General features: G+C 47.9%; 1 protein-coding gene across 1 annotated transcript in view; it reads left to right on the plus strand.

The window, feature by feature from the left end:
- Positions 1-5,087: 5,087 nt before the first annotated feature.
- The window catches only part of FER1L5 (fer-1-like family member 5), a 55,395-nt gene continuing 34,620 nt past the window's right edge, over positions 5,088-25,862 (plus strand). The window contains exons 1-18 of the mRNA XM_010829596.1: positions 5,088-5,172; positions 6,227-6,279; positions 6,856-6,947; positions 7,638-7,746; positions 10,092-10,146; positions 10,561-10,670; positions 11,951-12,079; positions 13,869-13,931; positions 14,674-14,724; positions 17,485-17,515; positions 18,058-18,173; positions 18,367-18,490; positions 18,900-18,952; positions 20,433-20,501; positions 23,791-23,834; positions 23,928-24,010; positions 24,089-24,183; positions 25,397-25,525. Of these exons, the coding sequence (XP_010827898.1) occupies positions 5,088-5,172; positions 6,227-6,279; positions 6,856-6,947; positions 7,638-7,746; positions 10,092-10,146; positions 10,561-10,670; positions 11,951-12,079; positions 13,869-13,931; positions 14,674-14,724; positions 17,485-17,515; positions 18,058-18,173; positions 18,367-18,490; positions 18,900-18,952; positions 20,433-20,501; positions 23,791-23,834; positions 23,928-24,010; positions 24,089-24,183; positions 25,397-25,525 (1,491 nt within the window). The remainder of the gene's footprint in view (positions 5,173-6,226; positions 6,280-6,855; positions 6,948-7,637; positions 7,747-10,091; positions 10,147-10,560; positions 10,671-11,950; positions 12,080-13,868; positions 13,932-14,673; positions 14,725-17,484; positions 17,516-18,057; positions 18,174-18,366; positions 18,491-18,899; positions 18,953-20,432; positions 20,502-23,790; positions 23,835-23,927; positions 24,011-24,088; positions 24,184-25,396; positions 25,526-25,862) is intronic.

Raw genomic sequence — 25,862 nt, forward strand, 5'->3', positions numbered from 1 at the left:
AAACGGCAGCCCACCAGGCTCCCCCGTCCCTGGGATTCTCCAGGCAAGAACACTGGAGTGGGTTGCCATTTCCTTCTCCAATGCATGAAAGTGAAAAGTGAAAGTGAAGTCACTCAGTCGTGTCCGACCCTCAGCGATCCCATGGACTGCAGCCTTCCAGGCTTCTCCCTCCATGGGATTTTCCAGGCAAGAGTACTGGAGTTGGTTGCCATTGCCTTCTCCAAGGGAACCTCTACTTCTGCTTTATTGACTACGCCAAGCCTTTGACTGTGTGGATCACAACAAACTGTGGGAAATTCTTCAAAAGATGGGAATTACCAGACCACCTTACCTCCCTCCTGAGAAATCTGTATTCAGATCAAGAAGCAACAGTTAGAACTGGACATGGAACAACAGACTGGTTCCAAATCAGGAAAGGAGTATGTCAAGGCTATATGTTGTCACCCTACTTACTTAACTTATATGAGAGTACATCGTGCAAAATGCTGGGCTGGATGAAGCACAAGCTGGAATCAAGACTGCCGGGAGAATTATCAATAACCTCAAATATGCAGATGACACCACCCTTATGGCAGAAAGCGAAGAACTAAAGAGCCTCTTGATGAAAGTGAAAGAGGAGAGTGAAAATGTTGGCTTAAAACTCAACGTTCAGAAAACTAAGATCATGGCATGTGGTCCCATCACTTCATGGCCAATAGATGGGGAAACAATGGAAACAGTGAGAGACTTTTTGTTGGGCTCCCAAATCACTGCAGATGGTGACTGTAGCCATGAAATTAAAAGATGCTTGCTCCTTGGAAGAAAAGTTATGACCAACCTAGATAGTGTATTAAAAAGCAGAGACATTACTTTGCCAACAAAGGTCTGTCTAATCAAAGTTATGTTTTTGGAGTAGCCATGTATGGACGTGAGAGTTGGACTATAAAGGAGGCTGAGCACCGAAGAATTGATGCTTTTGGACTGTGGTGCTGGAGAAGACTCTTGAGAGTCCCTTAGACTGCAGGGGGATCCAACTAGCCAATCAGGAGGAGAAGGGGAGGACAGAGGAGGAGATGGTTGTATGGCATCACAGACTCAGTGGACATGCGTTTGAGTAAGCTCCAGGAGTTGGTAATGGACAGGGAAGGCTGATGTGCTGCAGTTCATGGGATCGCACGACTGAGCTACTGAACTGAACTGAATTGAGAACGCATGCAGGCCTTGCCTGCAGACAGCACAGGGTCCGGAGCATTGGTTCTTGCATCTTCAGCAGGGAAAGTGAGGGTGAGGGAGGAGGCTGGCTCCTGCGGCCCCTATTCTCGCTGTCCCCCACTGTTGTTTTGTAGGTTGCCTGGCCAGGGCCGGGAGGCAGGACAACCTACTTTCCACTCCACAAAGCTCATCCCTTACCTACCAGGTTGTGTTCCTTAGGAATTTACTCCTTATGCTGCATGCCTGAAACTAACACAATACTGTAAAGCAACAATACTTAAATTAAAAAAAAAAAAGAATTTACTCAAGAAATAGCCACAATAAAAATACATGTAAAAATTAAAAGTTGCTCTGAGCCTAAAACTGCTCTAAAAAAAAAAAAAAACTATTAAAAATAAATAATTTGTGGAGTGCTGCTTGCTGGTCTCTGCAAAGATGTGTCAAGATGGCCCTACCCTTAAGAAGTTAAAGCGAGGCAGTGCTGCCCTCAAGGCAGAGATTAGACTTCGTGGTTGTACTTCGTTGCTTCAGTGGTGTCCATCTCTTTGCAACCCCATGGACTGTAGCCCGCCAGGTTCCTCTGTCCATGGAATACTCCCGGCAAGAATACTGGAGTGAGTTGCCATGCCCTCCTCCAGGGGAGCTTCCCCACCCAGGGATTGAACCTGCCTCTCTTGAGTCTCCTGCACTGGCAGGCAGATTCTTTACCTCTGCGCCACCGGAAAGCCCGGTGAAAAAAATGCATTATCATAAAAAGAAAACACTGAATACAGTATAGATTTAGCCCCCAAATGAGATATGAATGAAAACAGATTGCAGGAAAGGCAGGTGTAATAAACCTGTCATCGTGTGTGATAAACAGTTCAGTTCAGTCGCTCAGTCGTGTCCGACTCTGCAACCCCATGGACTGCAGCACGCCAGGCCTCCCTGTCCATCACCAACTCCCGGAGTTTACTCAAGCTCATGTCCATTGAGTCGGTGATGCCATCCAACCATCTCATCCTCTGTCATCCCCTTCTCCTCTACCTTCAATCTTTCCCAGCATCAGGGTCTTTTCAGATGAGTCAGTTCTTCAGGTGGCCAAAGTATTGGATTATCATCTTCAGCATCAGCCCTTCCAATGAATATTCAGGACTGATTTCCTTTAGGATGGACTGGTTGGATCTCCTTGCTGTCCAAGGGACTCTCAAGAGTCTTCTCCAACACCACAGTTCAAAAGCATCAATTCTTCAGTGCTCAGCTTTCTTTATAGTCCAACTTTCACATCCATACATGATTACTGGAAAAACCATAGCTTTGACTAGACAGACCTTTGTTGGCAAAGTAATGTCTCTGCTTTTTAATATGCTGTCTAGGTTGGTCATAACTTTTCTTCCAGGGAGCAAGCATCTTTTAATTTCACGGCTACAGTCATTGTGATCTGCAGTGATTTTGGAGCCTAAAAAAATAGTCTGTCACTGTTTCCCCGTCTATTGGCCATAAAGTGATGGGACCAGACGCCATGATCTTAGTTTTCTGAATGTTGAGTTTTAAGCCAACTTTTTCACTCTCCTCTTTCACTTTCATCAAGAAGCTCTTCAGTTCTTCTTCACTTTGTGCCATAAGGGTGGTGTCATCTACATATCTGAGGTTATTGATATTTCTCCCGGCAATCTTGATTCCAGCTTGTGCTTCTTCATCCAGCCCAGCGTTTCTCATGGTGTACTCTGCATATAAGTTAAATATGCAGATAAACAACAGTGCCTGCCTGGCAAGTCAGTTGTTCCTGACTCTTTGTGACCCCATGGACTGTATGTTAGCCCGCTAGGCTCCTCTGTTTATGGAATTCTCCAGGCAGGAATACTGGAGTGGGTTGCCATGCCCTCCTCCAGGGTAGATAAAGTCTAAAAGTGATGAGTTGGAAAGTTTGGGAGAGAGAAGCTGGGAGATGGGAAAGGAGTGAAAGATGATGTAAAGAACTGACTTGGTAGATAATCTCTTAAAGTGAAAAATTCAAGAGATGTTATTTAAATATACTAGAGATAGAGAGGTTAATATTATTAGGATGACAGGAAAAGGGCAGGCTTTGGTTCATCTTTCACCACCCTTAATTCTCTTGCCCTGGCACTTACTTTGCTCTAGCATTCTGCTGTTTTTTTCTCTTTATGTCTGATCAGCACAGTGTATGAACTGATATGTTTTCTCTGCCCCTTCTTCCTTCCTCAGCACACCAAGTTAATCTTTTTTTTTTCATTCTTTGCCAATCGGGGAGGTGATAAATGGTATCTTATTGTATTTCTTTGCTTATTAATGAGCTTGAACTTTTTTTTTTTAACATATTTTTCTTGTTTAGGGGACTTCTGAGTCCAATTTGGCAAAATGACAAATAGTATCTCATTGCATTTCTCTAATTAGTAAATAGGGTGAATTTGTTTTTGCATCTTTTTTTTTTTTTTTTTAATCTGTTTGGGCAATCTAAACTTTGCCCATTTCACTCTGGAGTATTCATCTTTTTCTTATTGAATTATAAGAACTATTGCAGATGTTCCCTACCTTGATATTTGTCTTTTTTCTATACAAGAATCTTAAATTCTATGTGATCAAATCTATCAACCTCTTCCTTTACCGGGTTTGCTTTTGTGTCATGATTAGTTTGGAAAATCTTTCACAAAGCAACAAGCATTGTGTCATTGTTAGATTTCAAGAAAAACTGTCAGGAAAACTAAAAGCAATCCTGGCACCATAATGACACATCCAGTTTGTTTGTTTTTAATTGTTGTTGTTCTTTGAATGTTATACATGTTTTAGAATGCGTAGTAAGCTTAGTGCTAAATTGTTTCATCAATTAATACACATTTTTAAAACATTCATTAATTTTTATGCTAATGGAACTTCCCTGGGGGTCCAGTGGCTAAGACTCCCCACTCCCAATGCAAGGGGTGCAGGTTCCATCCCCCATCAGGAAACTAAGATCCCACATACCCTGTGGCCAAAAAACCGAAACATAAAATAAATTCAATAAAGACTTTAAAAATGGTCCACATCAAAAAACAAAAAAAAAGTCAATAAGTTTGCATGCTGCAACTAAGACCCGGCACAGCCAAATAAATAAATTGACAAAAATTTTTTTTCATGCTAACTATTGGATGTAGTTAGATGTAGGTTATATAATGATCAACCCTAAAGTAGAAAAAGCTTAGGGACAACAAGAGCAATGACCTGCTCCATTCTCATTCTGAGAGGCCTTGAGAGCAAGCAAGATACCACAAGATTATATTGTCAGTGAGATTTTTCCTTAGAGAGTTTTCTTTAACCTTACAAACCCAGCTGGCTGGCATAGGAATTTGTTAATGAGTAAGCTAGTTTGGTTAAAGAAAGACTCATTATCTAAACCCATGTCCTCTTTAGAAAAAGGGAGGCCTCGATGTTTGCTTCCACATTAGGAAGGACTTCTGAAACATCACTGAAATCATCTTTGAGTTCCCTATTCCTTTTCTCAACTCACTTCCCTTCTCTATTTTCTTATGGAAACAGTGTGACTTTGGCAATGATTCAGTCCAGATATCTTGCTTGTATAAAGAGAACGTATTCCCCTTTTCCCTGATCTTGAAATTAGAAGAACAGTAAGAATGAGAGAGAAAAGAAAATGGGAAGGGGAAATGAAATTTAGTCAAGCTATTTTGTTTCTACAGCCCTGGTCACCTGAAGCCACTGGCTTCATCATGCCCTATGACTTCTTCGTCTTTCCATCCTCTTCATTCCTCTCCAGAATCAAGAACCACCGGCCTTTGTGACATCACCTCTGTTGCCAAGCAACAGACCTTACTCACCCTATAAGCCTTAGGAGAAGCCCCAGACCAAGGTGCTCCAAGCAGGAAGTTTCGCCTGAGAAGGACATTGAGAAGTAGGTGGGGAAGATGCTGAGGCTTATCATGCAGTCGGCCAAGATTAGCCCACCCCTAAGCCCCCCACCCAGACCCTGCGTGTCCGTGTACTTCAGAGGTAAGAGCCAGGACTCCCAAGAGGCAACATGTGTCCAGTGTAAACTAGACCCATTGGTGCCCTACTATGTAAAAGATGCCGTGTGACCAAAAGGCGAGGTAGACATCATCCGGGTCTTTCAAATTTATCATACTTATTGCTATGATTTCTCTTAGTAGATGACTTAGTAGATGACTCCTCTGCCTTCATTTTTTCTGGTGAATGGCTACATGTCCAACTCTTTGCAACCCCATGAACTGTAGGCTACCAAGCTCTTCTGTCCATGGAATTCTCCAGGCAAGAATACTGGAGTGGGTTACCATGCCCTCACACACATATTCCTTCCTTGGGAAGAATCTCAGACTTACCAATTTAGGGGTTCTTTGCAGGGCTATGGACGTTCTTTGTTAAAGATGTTTCTGGAGAAGACAAATTGTAGTGGATAAAGACCTTTCAACCCATTAGAGATGTTTTAGGATGTCTCAGGGTACACTGGCTTTACCGTTGGTTGTTACTCAACAGTAACAACGGAACCCTTAAATCCCGGTGCCTTAACACAGCAGAAGTTCACCTCTTGCTTACACCCAAGTCTAACGTTGGTGGTACAGATCAGGCAGCAATCCTGAATGGCTCCTCCAAACAGTAGATTGGGGACCAGCTGCTTGTTGCTGGTGGCTGCAGAGTCACCACCAGGCATCGCTCTGCCTGCAGACGGTGAGAGTGGACACTCTCGTGGGAAGCTTCGGGAGCCAATCCAGGCAGAAGTTAAGTATCGCTCCCACACTCCATTGGCCAGGACGAGTTATCCGGCCCCACCCTGGTGCGAGATGACTGGGAACTGTGTACCCAGGAGGAAAATGAACACATAACATTATCTGTCACATGGGGGTGATGTCACTCTTAACAAAAGGTGAGAAATTTAGAAAACTCCAAAGTTACAAAGAATCAGTGCCACATCACATCTGCCAATGTAGACTGGATGTTTTCTTACAGAGTCTGACCTCTCTTTGCTCACTCGAACCTAGACTTTGAAACATGTCCTATAGCATATGCTGGCCCCTTGGTGTCTTTTCAGATGTCAAGAGGACAACTCGTGAGGTGGAGGGCAATCACCCCGTGTGGAATGAGGTAAAACACATCAGGGCAAGCCCAGATGAGACCATGACAAGCCCAGCATTCAGGCTGGGTCCAGACTGACTGTGCTCAGAAGTCTAGGGAGGGGACAGGGGCCTCCTCAGCCTTCCCATGGCTGGAGCATCTTGCCCTGTGAGCAGCCTCTGTGCTGAGAAGGCTGTGTGGGGTCTCAGGGCCACTGCAACCACAGCTGCTCAGAGCTTCCTCCCTCACCCTAGGGAGGGACTCAGCTTGTCCAACCAGCCATCCTGATGTTCCCAGAGACAGGGCTCACTCTGCAGGATCCCCTCTCATCTCCCATCCATCCTCGTCCCACCACCTGATTCCCAAGCCCCTTAACTACTAACAAGCCCCCAGTATAGCAGCTAAGCTCTAGGAGCTCAGGGAGGATGCCCAGTTCCTGGGTGAAGGTAACAAATGCCTCCTCTTAGGAAACTGAACTTGAGGGGGAGTCCTCAGTTCAAGAGAAACCCAGTGCCAGACCTTCACCTGCATCTTTTCTCATTTCCTAGAAGGATGGGAAGGGGGCGGGGTAGAGGGAGGGTACTGACTTCTCCGTGGCTCCCCCAGACGCTCATCTGGCACCTCTGGAACCACCCCCTGCAGAAGGACTCTTTCCTGCAAATCACCCTTCGAGACATGGGTTCAGTGAAGAAGGAAAGGTAAGGCTCCCCCAGAGAGAGGCAGGAGGAGCCTGATTCTCTGACCAAAGCTACAGCAGATGCTGTGTCTCCAGTCTCTAATCCATAACTCACTCAGATGCAAGGACTAGAACCCACTCTAGACAGCTAATACCAAAAAAAAAAAAGGTATCAAGACTAGGATTATAGATAGATCAAACAGAATTAGGAAACTGGGGACTCAGGAGCTTTCTGTCTCTTTTGAACACACAGGATCTCAAACCTGTTTCTTTCTGCCCAACACTGGTTTCTCATCACAGCCCCATTCCAGTGCCCTACTGAGACTGAGCTATGGCATCCCAGGTCAAAATTCCTAGGACAGAGAATTTGATTGGCCCAGTTTTGGTCAGATGCCCACCTCCTGGTCCAATCAGCTGTTCCTTAGCACAGGTCCTGTTCCAGAGGAGCGTGGGAGCAGAGCTTCTGGAAAGGGGCTGAGTACAGCATGGCAGAGCCAGTAACTAGGGTGCCCACTGGCAAGGAAGCCCCCAAGCCAGTTCCCAGAGAGTTGCGAGTCCTGCGCCCTCTAGTGTGTGCTCCGCATCACCGCATCCTTCTTCTGTCTGGACAGCACAGCCTCAAGGAGGGAAAAGACATCCCGGGGTAAAGCTATGCCTGAGACTGAGAAGGACACCTGGCTCAGGCTCTCACACCTGCTCCCTGTCTCCCCAGGTTCATTGGCATGGCCACAGTACTGCTCAAGCCCTTGGTGAAAAAACCAAGAAAGATCCTTTTTGTGAATGACCTAACCCTGCTCAACCATTCCATGATGCCCACAGAGGTGAGTCAGGCCCCAGGGAGGGTGGCTGAAGGAGTGGGGGGCAGCTGATGAAGCTGGGCCATGCACTGCAGCAGTATCTCAGTGTCCCCCCCAACCAAGAGAACATTTTCTACCCTGGGGGACCCATCACACTTGTCATCATCTCCCCAAGTTACATGACGCTCTCCATGTACCGACTCACCTCTACCCTTCATCCACCCATTGAGATCAGTATTCAGCCAATTGTCTGCAGGTGTCAGCAACTGTGCTAGGTCTGGGATACAAACTTGAACGAAGCCCACATGTGTTGTCACTCACATGGCAAGCACTCCAGCACATGTGTACTGGGGTCTGTAAAGCTACTTCACTGAGGTCAGGAGGGAAGGAATGATTTCACTTGAGAGAAAATGAAAGGCTTTACAGAGGAGGTGATGAAGACCAACCAGATGAGAATAAGCAAATGCGATTTATTCAGAGCTTGCTATTAATATATAACAAGGGGCTTCCCTGGTGGCTTAGTGGTAAAGAATCTGCCTACAACGGAGGAGACACGGATTCGATTCCCGGGTCAGGAAGATCCCCTAGAGAAAGAAATGGCAATCCACTCCAGTATTCTTGCCTGGGAAATCCCATGGACAGAGGAGCCTGGTGGGCTATAGTCCATGGGGTCACAGAAGAGTCGCACGACTTCGCCGCTAAACAACAACAACAGATATAACAAGGGAGTCAGCACTTGGATTTGACAGAGACGCAAAGCCAGGCAGAGGAATGAGAAAACTCAATGGTAGAAAAAAGGGAAGACTTCAGGTATGTCCTGATGGGAGGCTGTTGATGTGAGGGGAGCTGTAAGTGGACCAACTAGAAGCTGAGCACCCTATGTGATTGCTTAGGGGTATATATTTGGCTTTCTCCCGTTGGCCCTGAGCTAAAAGTGGGAACAAAATTAAGGGATTCATCGGTTATTAATCAAGTCCTGGCTGTTTGTCGCTAGAGCTGGTGGTCTGACTTTCTATAGGTCCGACTCACAGCAAACTGACTTCCTGGGCTGGTTACTGTAAGTATCAGGTTCGTTTCCTGAGCTGATTGCTACAGAGTGTAGGTCAGAGTTCCACTTTTATAGATTAAAAAAAATTTTTTATGTGGTTTTATTTATTTATTTTTGGCTGTTCTGGGTCTTGGTTGCTGTGCAGGCCTTTTCTCTACTTTTTCTCAACTAGAGAGTAGCAAGGGCTACTAGTTGCAGTGTGAAGGCTGCTCATTGCAATGGCTTCTGTGGTTGCAGAGCACCAGCTCTAGGGCACTGGCATTTCAGTAGTTGCTGCTCCCGGGCTCTGGAGCACAGGCTCAATAGCTGTGGCGCACGGGCTTAGTTGCTTCTCAGCATGTGGGGTCTTCCTGGACCAGGGGTCAAACCTGTGTCTCCTGCATTGGCAGGAGGATTCTTAACCACTGAGCCACCAGGGAAGCCCTATAGATGGTTTTTAAGGAGAGCCGTGGTGGCTCAGATGGTAAAGAATCCACCGGAAATTCAGGAGACACAAGTTCAGTCCCTGGGTTGGGAAGATCCCCTGGAAGTGGGCATGGCAACCCACTCCAATATTCTTGCCTGGAAAATCCCCATGGACAGAGGAGCCTGGTGGGCTGTAGTCCATGTGGTCGCAAAGAGTCAGACATGATGGAGCGACTAAGCACAGCAGCACATGAGTTTGCCCAACGGATAGGAAAGAAAGACAGCCCCTGGCAGGAATATAAGGTGGAGGGACAAAAGGCAGCCGGGCATGTTCAGGAGGGTGGGCTGCCTGCACTGGGGGAGGGGCCGAGAGGGCCTGACTGTGGGAGAGCGGAGATCGGGCAGCGGCCAGGGGCCGGAAGGGAAGGGCCTTGCAGGGTTTACGTGGATACGCTGTGACTTTACTCTGATAGTTTAGGGCACTTAGGGCGTTCAGGGGTCAATTCTGAGGATGGCTGAGCAGTGAGGGTGCTTGGAGGCAAGAGGTCAGTTGGGTGTTTGCTGGAGTTCCCACAAGGCGTCATGAGATGTTGGGCTAGCATTAGTGGTTCTAGACTGGTCCCAAGTCACCTCTCTCTCCTCCCCACCCTGCGGCATTCTGTTCTGTCACCACCACTGCCGCGCGCCTCCTCTGTTCTTCAGCCCCGTCCGCAGTGACCCATTGCTCTCTCCCCATCAGTTCATGACCTCCCTCCACCCCAGACTGCACAGTCCCCCCGGTGGGGTCCTGTACCATGGTCAGCATCACTCCACCCAGGATGGCTGGGTGTGAGTCCTGCCAGGATGGACCAGGTTCCAGTGCCGTGATCTTGCCGGGGATTGCAGGATCTTACAGCTCCCTGCCTTTGCCTTGCAGTGCACTGTCACCTTACAGGCAGCCCTTATGACCTACAAGGATATCGAGAAGATCGGTATGTACTTCCACGGGGCTGAGCCCTGCCCTTCTCCAACCGTAGCTGGATGGGCTCTTGGGGATCTTGGAGACCCAACCCTTGAGGCCTATAGGATTATGAGCTCTCCAGACACCTCCCCAGTATGTCTGCTTGTCACCGTAGACATAAGACTCAGCCTCCAAGGGGCTGCAGAGAGAGGCAAGGATGACCGTTCCCCAGAGCATGCCCCGCCCATGTACAGTGAGGCCAGGGGTACCGAGGGTAGGTGGGGACCATGGAGGGTTCTGGAAGGGCATGTGCCCTTGCCAGGGCCTCTTGGCTGTGATTTTAGTTAGCACTGGGGACACTGGGGACAGAACGATGAAAGGGGGGACATGCCCTCAAGTATCCTGCTCTCCCCCCATGAGAGCCCACCCTGGGCTGTTTCCCCAGGCGATGAAGACCTCCTGGCCATAACAGCTCAAGAGGTGGCCAAGCAGAAGCTGATGTTTCCCAGCGCCACAGTGCACAAGGCTCTGTCCCCAAAGCCTCAGCACTTCCAGGTGAGGCCCTTCACTGAGTCTCAGGAGAGCAGAAGAAGCACAGATCATAGATTCAACTGCAGAGAAGTTTAAAATGTTCAGTGCCTACCAACACAGCATTGTAAATCAACTATTCTCCAACAAACACTGAAAAAGTAAAATAAATTAATACCATTATGGTAAAAAAAAAAAAAAAGCAAACCATAACATGAATGATTATTTTTTAGTTTATTGAAACATGTTTTATGTACCAGAATATGGTGTTTCTTGGTAAATATTCTGTGCACACTTAAGAATAATTTGCATTCTGCCACTGCTGGATCAAATAGTCTATAAATGTCCATCAGGTCAAGTTGATTGATTGTTGTTGTTCTTTAGTCTCTAAGTCATGTCCAATTCTTTTGCGACTCCATGGACTATAGCCCACCAGCCTCCTCTGTCCATGGGATTCTCCAGGCAAGAATCCTGGAGTGGGTTGCCATTTCCTTCTCCAGGGGATCTTCCCGACCCAGGGATGGAACCCAGTCTCCTGCCTTGGCTGGTGGGTTCTTTACCGCTGAGCCACTGGGGAAGCCAAGTTGATTGATGGTGCTATTCTAATGTAATGATGATTTTCTGCCTACCTGTTATATCAATAGAGAGAAGAGTTTTTGCTTCTTTCTCTTTATACCTCTATCAGCTTTTGCTTCATATATTGTGAAGATCTGTCATCAGGGTATAAAGAAAAATGCTTATAATCTTTATATGTCCTCGTCATTAACTGGTGCTTTTATCACAATGAAATACACTTCCTTACCTCTGGTAACAAATAAATAATTAAATAAAAATAAATAAAGTGTTCAGTTCTGTAAAAAGATCACAAGTATAAAAGACAAGATACTGGGACTTCCCCAGTGGTCTAGCGGCTGAGACTCTGCACTCCCAGTGCAGGGGCCCCAGGTTCAATCCCTGGTCGGGGAACTAGACCCACATGCCATAACGGAGACTTGGTGCAGTCAAATAAATATTCAAAACAAACAAAACGGAACAACAGCAACTGAGAAATGTTCGACCCTATTCTGTAACAAGTCCCTCCCATTCAGTAAACCCTGTGTCCACCCAAAATGAAAAGGCAAAGAGGAGGTGACAGTTCCCTTAGGAAGAAACAGAGGGAACCAGAGCCTTCTCAGGGCTTTAGGGCCCCTTTCTATCGGCAGTAGATGCTTCTTACCAGAACATATTGTTCTTTCAGAGAAGAGTCCCCCTTGACAAATAGGAGCCTGGACCCCCAAAGTCAGTTTCCCCTGGTCTCTCCCCTGCAGGTCCGAGTGCAGGTGTTTGAAGCCCGGCAGCTGATGGGCAACGACATCAAGCCAGTGGTGAAGGTGGTCATTGGAGGCCACCAGCACCACTCACGGATCAAGATGGGGAACAACCCTTTCTTCAATGAGGTGGGTGGCCCATGCCCTTCGGAGCTGAATGGGGTACTTGGGTCAAAGGGGCCGGCCGAGGGCTAGGCATTTCCTGCTGGTGGATGGCAAGCTTGCTCCCCGACTCTGCTGCTTTCATTTGTTTGTCCCACAAAACTGGGCACAGATGGTCAAACACCACGGAGAGCATAGCACGTGGACACATAGGTGATGACGATGGGGCAAGACTGCAGTGGACAGGGATGTGAGGGGACAGAGATCTGGGGAGACAGGAATCTGGGGGGGCAGGGCGTGGGGGATAAAGATCTGGGAGGGCCGCTGATGCAACCAGAAAGCGCAGGCCCCATGTAGAAGTGATAGCAATCCGGCCCCATCACTTCATGGCAAATAGAAGGGGGAAAAGTGGAAGCAGTGACAGACTTTCTTTTCTTGGGCTCCAAAATCACTGCTGATGGTGACTACAGCCATGAAATTAGAAGACACTTGTTCCTTGGAAGAAGAGCTGTGACAAACCTAGATAACTTCAATGTCTCTGTATTAAAAAGCAGAGGCATCACTTTGCTGACAAAGGTTTGCATAGCTGAAAGCTATGGTTTTTCTAGTAATCAGGTACGGATATGAGAGTTGGACCATAAAGAAAGCTGAGCGCTGAAGAATTGATGCTTTCAAACTATGGCGCTGGAGAAGACTCTCGAGAATCCTTTGGATTGCAAGAGGATCAAACCAGTCAATCCTAAAGGAGATCAGTCCTGAATATTCATTGGAAGGACTGATGCTGAAGCTGAAGCTCCAATACTTTGGCCACCTGATGTGAAGAACTGACTCATTAGAAAAGACCATGATGCTGGGAAAGATTGAAAGCAGGAGGAGAAGGGGACAGCAGAGGATGAGATGGTAGGATGACATCACCGACTCCATGGATGAGTTTGAGCAAGCTCTGGGAGTTGGTGAGGGACAGGGAAGCCTGGCGTGCTGCTGTCCATGGGGTCACAAAGAGTCAGACACGACTGAGCGACTGAACAATAATGCTGACTTTGCCGCCACTGGGGCCTCCCAACCTGGCATCATGATGGATGCAATAAGAACTCCATAAATAGGCACTGAATTAATTTGTGATTAGACCACCAAAGAAAAGAGAGAAGCACAGTGGGGGCAGGGAACAGAGGGTGGAGAGGACTCAGAAAAGTCTCCTGAAACCTTGAAGGAAGAGTCTACCAAGGGAAGAGGGACAAGATGGAGAAAGATAATTCAGGAAAAAGGAATTGTGTTCTCAGAGACCTGGAAGGAAGAAACAGTAGGGCTGGTTGGCAAAACTAGACATGGGTGGAGCTGGGATGGGGGGCTGGCTGTAGGTAAGCCTGCAAAACGTGCTGGGGCCTCATCTTGGATGGGACTTGAGAGCCATGGAGGGACTCAAGCAGGAGAGTGACAGGGCCAGGTCTGCTCTGGGGGGAGGAGGTTCTGGCTGCACCAGGGAGTGGGGGTGTGGTGGACAGACAGGATGATCTAGGGAGAGGCGGACACTTTCATCTCCGTCCCAGGGCAATTTGATGGGCTCTGAGCTGCTCCCAGGCCCTCCAGGGATCCCCTACACCACACTTTTCTGGATAAAAAATCCTTTAGGACCTGGCAGGTCTCTGCTCCTGCAAGCAGAACACGTGGGTGGTAAGGAGCTGAAGGTCACCGGAATGGGCAAACGAAGGCAGAAGTCTCTTAGTTGGAGGCTTCAGGCTTGCTCAGTCCCTGGGGGATGTGATGGAGACACGTTTCCTACTCCCATCCCCACCCCCTCCCATTCTCTCTACTTCAGATCTTCTTTCAGAATTTTTATGAGGCTCCCATGAAGTTCTTCGATGAGATTATCTTAATCCAGGTGAGGAGCCAGGCAAGACGGGTTCACTTTTCTTGTCCCACCTCAATTCTGAAAAGTTCTTCACTCCCCTCCAGCCCCATCTGTAGAGATAGAGTCACATCGGATGGTCTTTCTGACCCCAAGGCAGCATCTCTGCCACCTTCTTCACCCTAGCAGCCAGACGCCAGCCCGATCCATCCATCCATCCATCCATTTATTTGTTCATTCAATGAATGTTATGAAATGCCAACTGATAGGCCCTGAGCTTAGCTCCAAGGTGAACAAAGCAACCCTTTCCCATGTACCAGGATTTTCATGCCACCAAAGGACCCCTCAAACGTCCCTTCCAAATGAGACGTTCCATTCTCCGACCCCAGGGAGCCCAGTAACAATGAGGAACTTGTATTTATCAAATGCCTCCTATGTGTCCAGCACGGGGCTAGTGAGAGTAAGGCTTCTCCCTTGAAGAGTTCTTAGGAAACAGCCAAGACAGGATGCAGAGGAGAAAGCTGAGAGCAAGTTTGCTTTGTGGAGACCAACGGAATTGACCTCTCGGATCAAATTCCTCATCCTGAAAGTGGGACTAAAAATCTGAGCTTCTCAGGGCTCCTCTGAGAATTAAATGAGAAACACTACTTGGAAGTGTCAGTCATTAGGAAGTTGAGTCAGTCCTGGAGAGCCCAGATGTACCCTGCCGATTCCTCCCATGGGGTTTGGGAAATCGGGGTTGTAAATAACAAATCTTTCTGGGAACTCCCTGCAGGTGATGAATTCCTCAGTGATGAGATTCAACGCAGAGATCGGGAGATTCCAAGTGAGCACTGGATGGAGGAGGAGGTTTGGTGAAATAGTTACAGAGACCCACCCAGGGCTACTTGCCTCAGGCTAGGGAAAAGGACTTGGATTTTCATGCAGGAAGATCCAGTTGTTGATCCACCTACCCACTGGGTGATTTAGACAAGTTATTCGGAGCCTCTACTTGCTCATCTGTAAAATGGGGATAATAACATACTCAACCCACAGGAATTTTGTGAGGATTAAAGTATGTAACATTTATGAGAGTGCTGGGTTCCACCTTGATCCCCCCACACTTTGAATATTTATGGACACAGCTCACATCTCTGTCTCCAAAAAATGGAAACAGAGGATCCAAAAGGTCAACCAGTTGTTGGAAAACCTGGAGAAAGACTGCCCCTGAGGACAGAGTGAAAAGATTTGCTTTGGGAAAGATCCAGGTTGAGAAATGAGGAACGTTCACTCAATCATGAAGGGCTAACCAATAGGTAGGGTTGCCAGGTTAAATCCAGGAGGCCCTGGAAATTTTTAATCTTAAACAACAGGTACTTTTTAAATGTAAGTATGTCCCCAATATTTCATGGCTCTTCATGAAATATTGCTGGGGACCTACGTTTACCAAAAAAAAGGTCGTTATTTATCTGTAATCCTAATTTAAACTGGCATCTGTATTTTTATTTGCTAAATCTGGCAACTCTTGGGAAAGGGCCCTACCCTTGGGAAAGGCAAATTTAGGACAAGTCAAAGGAAGGTTTCTTTCTCACAACTTGTAATAAGCATGTGAGTTTTCATAACCTGCCCCTCCCCCAACTAACTCTCAAAGAAGCAGCACAGGCCTAGGAATTAAGAGATTCTAGAATGGTTGGGGATCTCTGAGTTGGGCAGATCTCCTGGAGTAGAAAATGGCAACCCACTCCAGTACTCTTGCCTGGAGAATCCCATGAACAACAGAGCCTGGTGGGCTACAGCCCATGGGGTTGCAAAAAGTCTGACATGACTGATTTAAAATTGATGGCCCGAAACTGCAATTGCTTTGTACCAACCTAAATATTTTGAATCCAATCTCAGACATATCATTTTACTTTAAAATATTTCATTACCTATTTCAAAAACATACAGACTTTATTAAGCATAATTAAATATAATGACAACATCTAAACACCTTTCTAATTCCTGGCTAGCACTAAATATCTAGTCAGTGTTCAAATATCAAATGAATTCCTTCTACAGTTTATTCAAATCAGGATCCAAACCAAGTGCACATATTGCAGTTGATCAAAATGTATTTTTAGGTGTATTTTATTCAGTTGGTCCTGCACCCTAATTTTCTTTGCATTTCTTTTTCTTTTTTTACTATTTATTCAGCTGCCTTAGGTCTCAGTTTGGCACTCAGGATGTTCATTGTGTCATGCAAGCACTTTCAGAGTAGCTTGCAGACTCTAGTCATGATACGAGGGCTCAGTAATTGTGGCTCACGGGCTTGGTTACCCCACAGCACATGAGATCTTAGTTCCCCCACGAGGGATCGAACCTGTGTTCCCTGTATGGTAAGGTGGATTCTTAAGCACTGGACCACTAGGGAAGTCTGGTCGTTTATTTTTTGAAGCAACTGGATAGTTTGTTCTGCAGAGTTTTCCCTCAGTCTGGATTTTGCTGACTGTACCTCCAGCGGCTCACATCTCAGGATCCTCCGCCCAGGTATTTGCTATCTAGAGGCTGGATCAGACTTAGGTCAATTATTTGGCAAGATGACATCACCTACAGGCACAGAATGACTGCCGGTCTCTTTTTTTTGTTGTTAACAGCTATTGATGATCACTGCCTAGATCTATTGCCCATTAGAGGTGAATAAGTTTTGTTTTGGTTTGTTTTCTTCCAGCTTTATTGAGATATAATTGACATACAATGATATATAAACATTTTAAATGTATAATTTGATACATTTTCAAATATGTATTTGAAACCATTATCACAATCAAGATGATGAGCATAGCGACTTCCCCGGTGGTCCAGTGGTTAAGACTCTGCACTTCCACTGCAGGGAACACAGGTTAGATCCCTAGTCGGAGAGCTAGGATTCCACATGCTTCAAAAAACCAAAACCAAAACTGAAGCAGTGTTGTTACAAATTCAATAAAGACCTTAAAAATGGTCCACATCAAAACAAGCAAACAGAACATCTATCTCCCAGGGAAAGAGGAAAACCCATAGTCTGTTGGCCAGCTCCTCAACCATCCTCTTCCCCAGGATGGGATTAACACTTTCCTCCACAGGCGTAGGGAAGGACAAGGCTGTGTTTGTCAGCGTGCTGCTGGTGGTCAGGGTCCTTTCAACCCAAACCTCCTTACTTACTAGTTGTAAGACTTTGGGCTCTTGGCTCAAACTCAACATTTGCCTCTGTAGAGTGGAGATTACAGTGGGTCAACTTCCAGGTTGCTATAAAGATGAAAGGAGCCAGGGCGGGACAAGTCCATGAGAGCCGACTCATTGGAAAAGACCCTGATGCTGGGAAAGACTGAGGGCAAGAGGAGAAGGGGCGGCAGAGGATGAGATGGTTAGATAGCTTCACTGCCTCAATGGACATGAGTTTGAGCAAACTTCGGGAGATAGTGAAGGACCCGGAAGCCTGGCATGCTGCAGTTCATGGGGTCACAAACAGTCAGACACGACTTAGCAATGCGACAACAACAAAGTACATGAATTGTCATCAAGCTGGTTGGTTGTTACAAATATTGGCTGGAGACCCTAACTAGTCCTTTCTCTACTCCTGTGTTTTCAGACAGATATTGGGTTCATCTACAACTGTCCAGGTAGGTAACCATTGGTGGAAATGTGAGTGTCTTCTGAGAAAAAGCAGTCAGGTGTTGAAATCATCTCAAAATTCCCGTGTACTCAACATGGGGGACGGGGAGAGGGTGTGAGTTATTTTCTGTACTTGACAACATTTGACTGTACTTCATGGCTTTTGCTTAATGATACTGTACTTTATGGTTTCCCCAATGGTTCATCGGGTAAAGAATCCGCCTGCCAATGCAGGAGATGCAGGTTTGATCCCTGGGTTGGGAAGATTCCCTGGAGTAGGAAATGGCTTCCCACTCCAGTATTCTTGCCTGGAAAATCACATGGACAGAGGAGCCTGGCGGGCTACAGTCCATGGCGTTGCAAAGAGTCGGACACGACTGAATGACTAAGCACAAAGAAGTGAGTCCCATTTCCCTCTGCCCCTGGGTGGAAACCAGAATATATGAGACACTTTTCCACACAGCTGCCCCCACTACAGAAGCAACGACTGGTTCCAGGGGAGATGGGGGGACCTGGAGGCTGGTCTCCCACGGGCCCTCTGCCTCTCCAGGTCACACACTCCTGAGGAAATGGCTTGGCCTCTGCCAGCCAAACGAACGCAACAGTGGTGTGAGAGGCTACCTGAAAGTCACCATCTGTGCCCTCGGTGTGGGAGACCAGGCACCGGTGAGGCTGCCCCCCACACCTCAGGAGCACTTGTTAGCCTGGCTGCTTCCGTGAGTGACCACCCCCAGCCCGCAAGCAGCCACCGCCCTTCACAGGCTTTCCCTGTTCACTGTGTCGCTTCCAGGCTGCCCATCCCCACCCCAACCAACCAGCCGAATCTGGTGGCCTGTGACCTCCTTGTGACTCTCTCCAGGTCGACCAGAAACTGATCTATAGGGTTGACGACACGGACACCCGGATCTTCAAGTCGTCGGTGGTGCCCATCAGCATAGCCTACCTTCAGCTCTTCATCTACTGCGCCGAGGACCTCCACCTCAGTCAGTCGGGGCAGGGGCGGGAGTAGCCCTGAGCTTCCCGACCGGGGACCACCTTGGCTTCTCACGGGGCTCCCCAGGTCCATTTTGACCTTAAGACTTGGGGTGGGGGGAGGGGGAGGCTGAAACCCACCGAGAATGGTTTTATGAAGGCGCCGTTAAAATGGGCCACGCGCCCCTGACCTGTCCTTAATGCCCATAGTCAAGGTTCCCTGTGCCAGCCCCCACCCCGGTTGTGTGCCAGGACACACAGTGGCACAGGGGAACAGAGTGAAAGTGGGAGGGGTCTGCCCAGGGGGCATAAAACCAAATTATGACGGAGGGTCTTCATTAGGAGGTCCTGTCTCTACTCCATCTCCTCCTCCTGAAAAAATAATGCTGCCACAGAAATCTTTTAACTTCTTATTCTTAGAGAAACACTACTCTGTGAGTCCTATGTTGGAGGCGGAACTGATTGGGGAAAAGGTAAGCATAAAAACGGTCTGAAGCTTAGAGACATTGGCACCTAGAAAAAAATAGCATGGAGCAAAGGACTGGGTCGGAGGCCAGGACCCCAGGAGTCATATCCCATTTATGAGTGATGAGACTCCATGGGACCAGGGAGGGTCTCTGTGAAGGTGGAGGCTGTGGCTTAGTCGGCCCGTTTCCCAGAGCTGTGCCTAGTGCCTTGAGGGGAGAAGATGCCCACCGAAAACCAAACATCGAAATGCACAGATGAGTGGACCAGTGAATGAGACAAGTCCGCAAGTGCACACCACTGAAACTGTCACTGAGCCCTTGAACCTCAGTCTCTGCATCTAGACATGGAGGTTCTGGGCGAGAGTAACGTTCCCTGAAGCTCTCTGAGCACATGCTGATGGATGTCATGGGCAAAAAAAAAAAAAAAAAAGGACCCTGTGTTCCAATTTGGGGAATTCTGGGCTGAAATTAAGTAGATTTGTCTCAAGATTCATCGAGCATCATTTCTACCATATCTTACCTATTAGAAGAAGTCATTAAATCTAGCCCAGACAAATGGGGAGGGAGATAGTGTCCACCTTTTGAAGGGGAGCATACCAAAGAGCGTGTGGACATATTTTAAGAGCACCACACTGAGTACTTATTTCCCAGTGAGTGGTTTGGTACTCTGGAAGTAGGTGAGATACTGTTGGGTGGGAGAGGCACACGTATTTTCAGAAATGTTAATATTTCTATATTTTTCTTAGAGTGTATGAAAAAGTTTAACCAGACCAATTAACCCTTGATTTTACCAACATGATTGCTTGGAATAAGGCTAGGGTTAAAAATAAAGTCAAGTGATACTTTGAAAAGGAGTATGCCATCAGAATCATTGTTGCTGACTATTTGTTGGGATTTTAGAATTTCTCTAACAAAAGTAACATGTTTGCACTCATGTAATAGAGTTAGTAACCCTCTATTTCAGAGAAGGCAATGGCACCCCACTTCAGTACTCTTGCCTGGAAAATCCCATGGACGGAAGAGCCTGGTAGGCTGCTGTCCATGGGGTCGTGAAGAGTTGGACACGACTGAGCGACTTCACTTTGACTTTTCACTTTCATGCATTGGAGAAGGAAATGGCAACCCACTCCAGTGTTCTTGCCTGCAGAATCCCAGGGACGGGGGAGCCTGGTGGGCTTCCATCTATGGGGTCGCACAGAGTCAGACACGACTGAAGCGACTTAGCAGCAGCAGCAACCCTCTATTTTAAAAGTTAAATCAATTGAAAGCTGATTTGAGGGAAAATATGAAGGAGTCTGGATCTAGATAGCTACTCAAAGGACTGAAGTTGTAGCTGATGAGAAGTTGTCAAAGGGTCTTTGGACCAGGGACTCCCATGACCAGCCCTGTGCTGCAGACAGGGTCCACCCGTAGGCTGGACCGGAAGGGCTGGGAGGTGAGGCCAGTGGAGGGAGGCTGGACTGATATTTCTTTGGGATATTCCCAGCTCAAGACACATGTGCAGACCCAAACCGAGAGCCCTATATGGAACCAGATCCTGACCTTCCGGATTCAGGTATTGCTTTTTCATCACGCTTTCTCTTCCTCACCCCCCACAAACAGAAGGGGTCTTTGTAAGGGGCGTGTGATGGAAGTTAGGGGTGGGAGGGGGCAGGGGGTTCTGCTTTATAGGGAGCATGAGGAAGCCCGGGACATATTACAGTGAACTTTACTTGAAGTGAATGGGGTGAGTTCCCTGGTGGTCCAGTGGTAAGGACTCCACACTTTCACTGCTGATGGTCTGGGTTCGATCCCTCATCAGGGAACGAAGATCCTGCAAGTGCAAGCTGTGCTGTGAAGCCAAAAAAAAAAAAGGGAAACCAATAAATGACCTAGATGATTTCAACTAGTGATCAAGTTCAGGTTAGAAAAAAAGTGAAATGAATGGGCCCTAAGACTAAACTTTCCAGAGAGCTTAAATATGCCCTTTCACTTAAAAAAAAAACAAAACACTTTCAAGACCCATTTTAAATTGTACTATGCATTTTCTTATCTTCTAAGCAAAGTGCCCTGAATATAGTTGTATCTCTTTGTTGACGGCTTTAGAGGCGCTGCAAGAGCATAGTTATGTACTGGGCTATGTGCAGCGTGGGGCTGTTTGTGACTATATTAAATGGTGTCAACATGGAGGGGCTTTTAGTCTGATTTCTACAGCTTTCCAGTCCTTCTCAGTCACCTGTCAGCAGTGTGCATGCCAGTTTTCTCCAAGCCCTGTGAGAGCTTTGACTGACTTTTGACTCCGTGCCAGGCTTGTAAAAACTGTGTGTAAAATAAGAGTCAGCAATCTGAGAGAGGACTTGAGCACTCTCGTGTGAGGGTGTAGAACTTTGTGTGGCACTCGTTTGGCTGCCCAGAGAGCGTTTCACTGTCCTTTAACCTTACATTGGAAAAGACCCTGATGCTGGGAAGGATTGCAGGCAGGAGGAGAGAGGGTGGCAGAGGGAACCTGGTGTGCTGCAGTCCATGGGGTTGCAAAGAGTTGGACACCACTTAGCAACTTGACACCACCACCACCACCAACATATCTTACATTTGTGTGATGTGAAATTAGCAAAGGAGATCCCCTCTTTCTTTCTGTGGACCCTTCTCCCTGCTTCTCCCAGAAACGTCTCCATCTACTTCTCTGTGAGTCAGCATTTTTAACTGTTTCTCTTCATCCCTACCTTCTTGGGTGATTTTCTAGACTCTTAAAGAAGGACCTAGTCCTTTCCACGCCCTTGCTCTCTCCCCCTGTGCTGGCTGTGATGAGGCTCAGGACAGGAATCCTCGGATGCTCTGTGGATGCTCAGGCCTTGGATGTCCTTGCTCATGTTCAGCTTCCTCCAGGCTTGGAAAACAGTGGAGGAGGGGCAGGCCCCCCCATCCCTGAAAAAGGCCTTTCATGTTTGAAGATGTCCAAACATCCCCAGACTCTTACCCATTTCCTGTAGATGCAGTCTCTCTCTAGAGCTGGGGCTGTTTGGGGGGCGGCCTGACTGTTGCAGGCAGTTCAGTCACTAAGTTATGTCCAACTCTTTGCAGCCCCATAGACTGTAGCCCACCAGGCTCCTCTCTCCATGGGTTCTCCAGGCAAGAATACTGGAGTGGGCTGCCATGCCCCTCCTCCAGGGGATCTTCCTGACCCAGAGATTGAACCTGGTCTCCTGCATTGCAGCCAGTCTCCTGCATGGCAGGTGAATTCTTTACCAACTGGACCACCAGAGAAGCCCTTCTGCCTGTCGCCAACCTTCTGGACCTCCCTGTGAAGTGGCAGGATGACCACTTGCACAGTCAGTGGCGTCTGAGATCAGCTGGTCAGGGCCCGAGTAAGGCAGGCTGCAGGGGGCACTGCTGACAATGGTCTGTGCCAGTTAGCAGTTCAGGGGCCCCCAGACAGGAGGGGAATCAAAACAAAGAACTGGGAAAGGGGAAGAGAATTCTCAAAGATGGATGAAAATATGGTTCCACCAATTTGTAGGGTTTGGTGCTTTGGAAGACCTGGGTGCCCAAGGGCCCCCCTCTCTCCACTTCCAGTGTCCTTCCTTAAGCAGGGTGATCTCATGGCTTACTAAACAGCTGCTCGGTGGGAAAGCCCTTTCTTTTTATATGTATTTTAATATATTTATTTATTTGTCCACACTGGGTCTTCGTTGTGGCATGTGGGCTCTAGTACCCTGACCAGGGGTTGAACCAGGGCCCCCCTGCATTGGGAGCATAGAGTCATAGCCACTGGACCACCAGGGAAGTCCATGGAAAGTCCTTTATTTCCCCTGCTCCCCTGACCCTCAGCCGCTATGGCAAGGGGCAGAGGACAAGGGGAGTGGAGAACAGAGGACCCCAACCATGCCCCATGAACAGGGGATGTGTGAGGATGGAGGGCCCACCAGGCTCAGCTAGTGGAGCTGAAATCAACCATGTGTCAGAAGCTTGGGTTCCATCCTGGTTCTGTCCCTCTCTGGGCCTCAGTCCCCCTCAGTCAAGAAGGATGGTCACACCTCGCTGGGTTATGGCAGAGTGGGCAGGGCTCTGCATGGTGCACAAGAACTTCAGGACCTTGGCCTCTCTGTGCCTCTGTGTTCCTGTCTGAAAATGGGAATGATTACAGCTCCTGGCTTCTGGAGTTGTTGGGGGTAGGGGTAAGGGTCACTGAGGTGATCCACATAGACTTTAAGGGCAGTCTGGGGACAATGGAAACCCTCCCCAGAGTGGCAGCTATTGTTACTCTCTGAAGAGACAGATGTCCTGCTGTTTAGAGATGAACTGCCAGGGAATTCTGTGCTGGTCCATCAGCTGGGACTCTGTGCTCTCACTGCTTCGGGCCCTGGGTTCAATCCCTGGTTGGGGAACTAAGATCTGACAAGCCACCCTGAGTGGCCAAAAAACTTTTTTTTAAGTTTAAATAGTAAATAAAGGTTAACTGCTAAATGTGAGGAAGTCTTTTGAGGCCTGCAACATCCCCGTGAGAGGCTTGGTAAACCTGCCTCCAGACTGAAGGGCCATGTAAGGACTGCAGTCATGGACTCCACGGTTGGGTAGACCCACATCTCTTGGCTCCTGGAGCTGATGCAATGAGGGACCATTTTTAAGAATGGGAATATAAAATGATCATGGGACATAGTCTGAGGCCTTCCCCAGGCCCTGGCAAAGGGCCTACACAGTGGAGAGCCCCCAGCTAAAGGTCCATAAGCCTCAGTGGTCCCTCTGGGCTCACTGGTAACAGAGCCAAACCTTGACCCAGACTCAGGACTTCCCAACTGCTCCCAGTCTCAGCAAAGACCAGGCCATCTGGGCAGGCACCCACTGCCCCTCTCACTTGCCCTTTGCAGCTTCCCTGCCTCTCCAGCTACATCAAGTTCAGAGTCTTGGACTGGTGAGCAACTGGGTGGAGGCTGGAAGACATACCAGGGAGGAGGAAATCAGAACCGGGCTGGGGACTCTACCTGCAGGGTGTGTTTCTCTCCAGCCCCAGGAACAGGTGCAATGATGAGATCGGGACAGTCAGCCTGTCCCTCAACCAGATCTCGTCCACTGGAGCTGAAATAGAAGGCAAGCAAGCCCCCTGTGCCCTGCCTCCTGCACCTCTCCCACCCAAGCCCACCCTCTCTCACCCCTTTCCCCTTGCAGGAATGTACTCTGGCTTCCTACCCTGCTTTGGCCCCAGCTTCTTGACTCTCCGTGGGGGTAAAAAGGCCCCTTTCAGGATGAAGGAAGAAGACCCTGTAAGCTTCTTATGTCAGCTCTAGGGAATAGTGGAGGTGAAATCAACCATGTGTCAGGCACCAGGGCCTGGGAGATGCCTGGGGAGGCCCAGGCCCTGGTTTCTGTCCATGACACTCCAGTAGAGGACTCGAAGCCTGTACACAAAGGGCCACAGAAGCCCGAGGCATGTGCTGTGACCCAAGAAAGGAGCAGATGGAGTGCTCTGGGCATTCACTAAGGAAGGGGCATTGAGACGAGACCCCAGGTAAGAGATTGGGCAGGGGGAAAGGTCATGGCAGCAAAAGAAACAGCACAGGTAAATGTGGAAGAGCACTGGGTTATTCAACACTGGTGATAAGGGGGGTGGGATGGATTGGGATTTTGAGATTGATGTATATACATTGCCATGTATGAGATAGGTAACTAATGAGACCCTACTATATAGCACAGGGAACTCTACCCAATGCTTTGTGGTGACCTAAATGGAGAGGAAATCCAAAAAAGGGGGGATATATAGTTTGCCTACAGCATAAACTAACACAATATTGTAAAGCAACCATCCTCCAGTAAAAATTTAAAAAAGAGAGAGAGAGAGGATGGCAGTAAACACCAGAAAGCCAATGGGCAAAAGAAGAGAATGGGGCTGGGAAGGCCTCTGAGTGAGGAAGAGCCTCAGAAACCAAGACCTCAATGCCTTTAGGAGCCTCTCCCACACTCACTCCATCTCTCATCTCTGCTGCTCTTTCCTGGGCCTCATTGGTTTCTACCACAGTCTGGCCTCCCTGATGGGAACAGGGCCATGGTAGCCTCTAATTGGGAAGGCCAAGGAAGCATTCTAATTGGCCTTCCTAGGTCATGTGTGCTCCCCTTGGACCAATCACTGTTGCCAAGGGGGCAGGGCTTGTCCTGATTGGCCAGCCTGGGATAATTTAATAGTTACTACAGTCCCTTCCAAGCAGAAAGGGTTTACAGGACCAGGGCAATTTTGGTGGGCCTGGAGATAGAATGAATGAAGAGGAAGAGGAGGCCTCAGGTGTGGAAGAGGGCTCAGGGCCCAGAGGTTTCCAGGCATGGCCAGGACTGGAGTTTCTGGAATTCCTCCCTGGGACTGTGATCAGCCCAAGGCAGAAAGTTACAGAACAACTCTGTCTTTGCTACAGAGGTTTCAGGAAAGACTTTTCCTGCCTTTTTCTCTCATTCCTTTTCCTACTGTTTTCCTTCCTATTACCATAGAATATTCCCAACATTGTCAAGGATGGTTTAGCTTATCGAGGCCGGGTCTTCCTGGAATTAATCACCCACATCAAATCCCATCAAGAAGCTAAGATGAAGGATCTCTCCCTAGATGTGATCAGCGTAGAGGTAACCACAGGAGACAGGTAACCCAGGAAGAGAGACCCCTTCTGCCTGTCTCTAGTCTCCTCTGGGTCCCATCTCTGACATTGCAAGAAGCCCTGGGTCAGGAGTGGAATGCTCTTTTTGAATGTATGGGATGTTTCCTCAATCCAGCTGAGTCTTTTTTAAACGAATTTTTTGATGTGGACCATTTTTAAAGTGTTTATTGAATTTGTATAATATTACTTCTGTTTTACATTTTGATGTGTTGGCCACAAGGCATGTGGGATCTTAGCTCCCGCTCAGGGGTTGAACCCACACCCCCTGCATGGGAAGGGGAGGTCTTAACCACTGGACCACCAGG

Source organism: Bison bison, unplaced genomic scaffold (assembly GCF_000754665.1).
Source record: "Bison bison bison isolate TAMUID 2011002044 unplaced genomic scaffold, Bison_UMD1.0 scf7180017864508, whole genome shotgun sequence".
Lineage (NCBI taxonomy): Eukaryota > Metazoa > Chordata > Mammalia > Artiodactyla > Bovidae > Bison > Bison bison.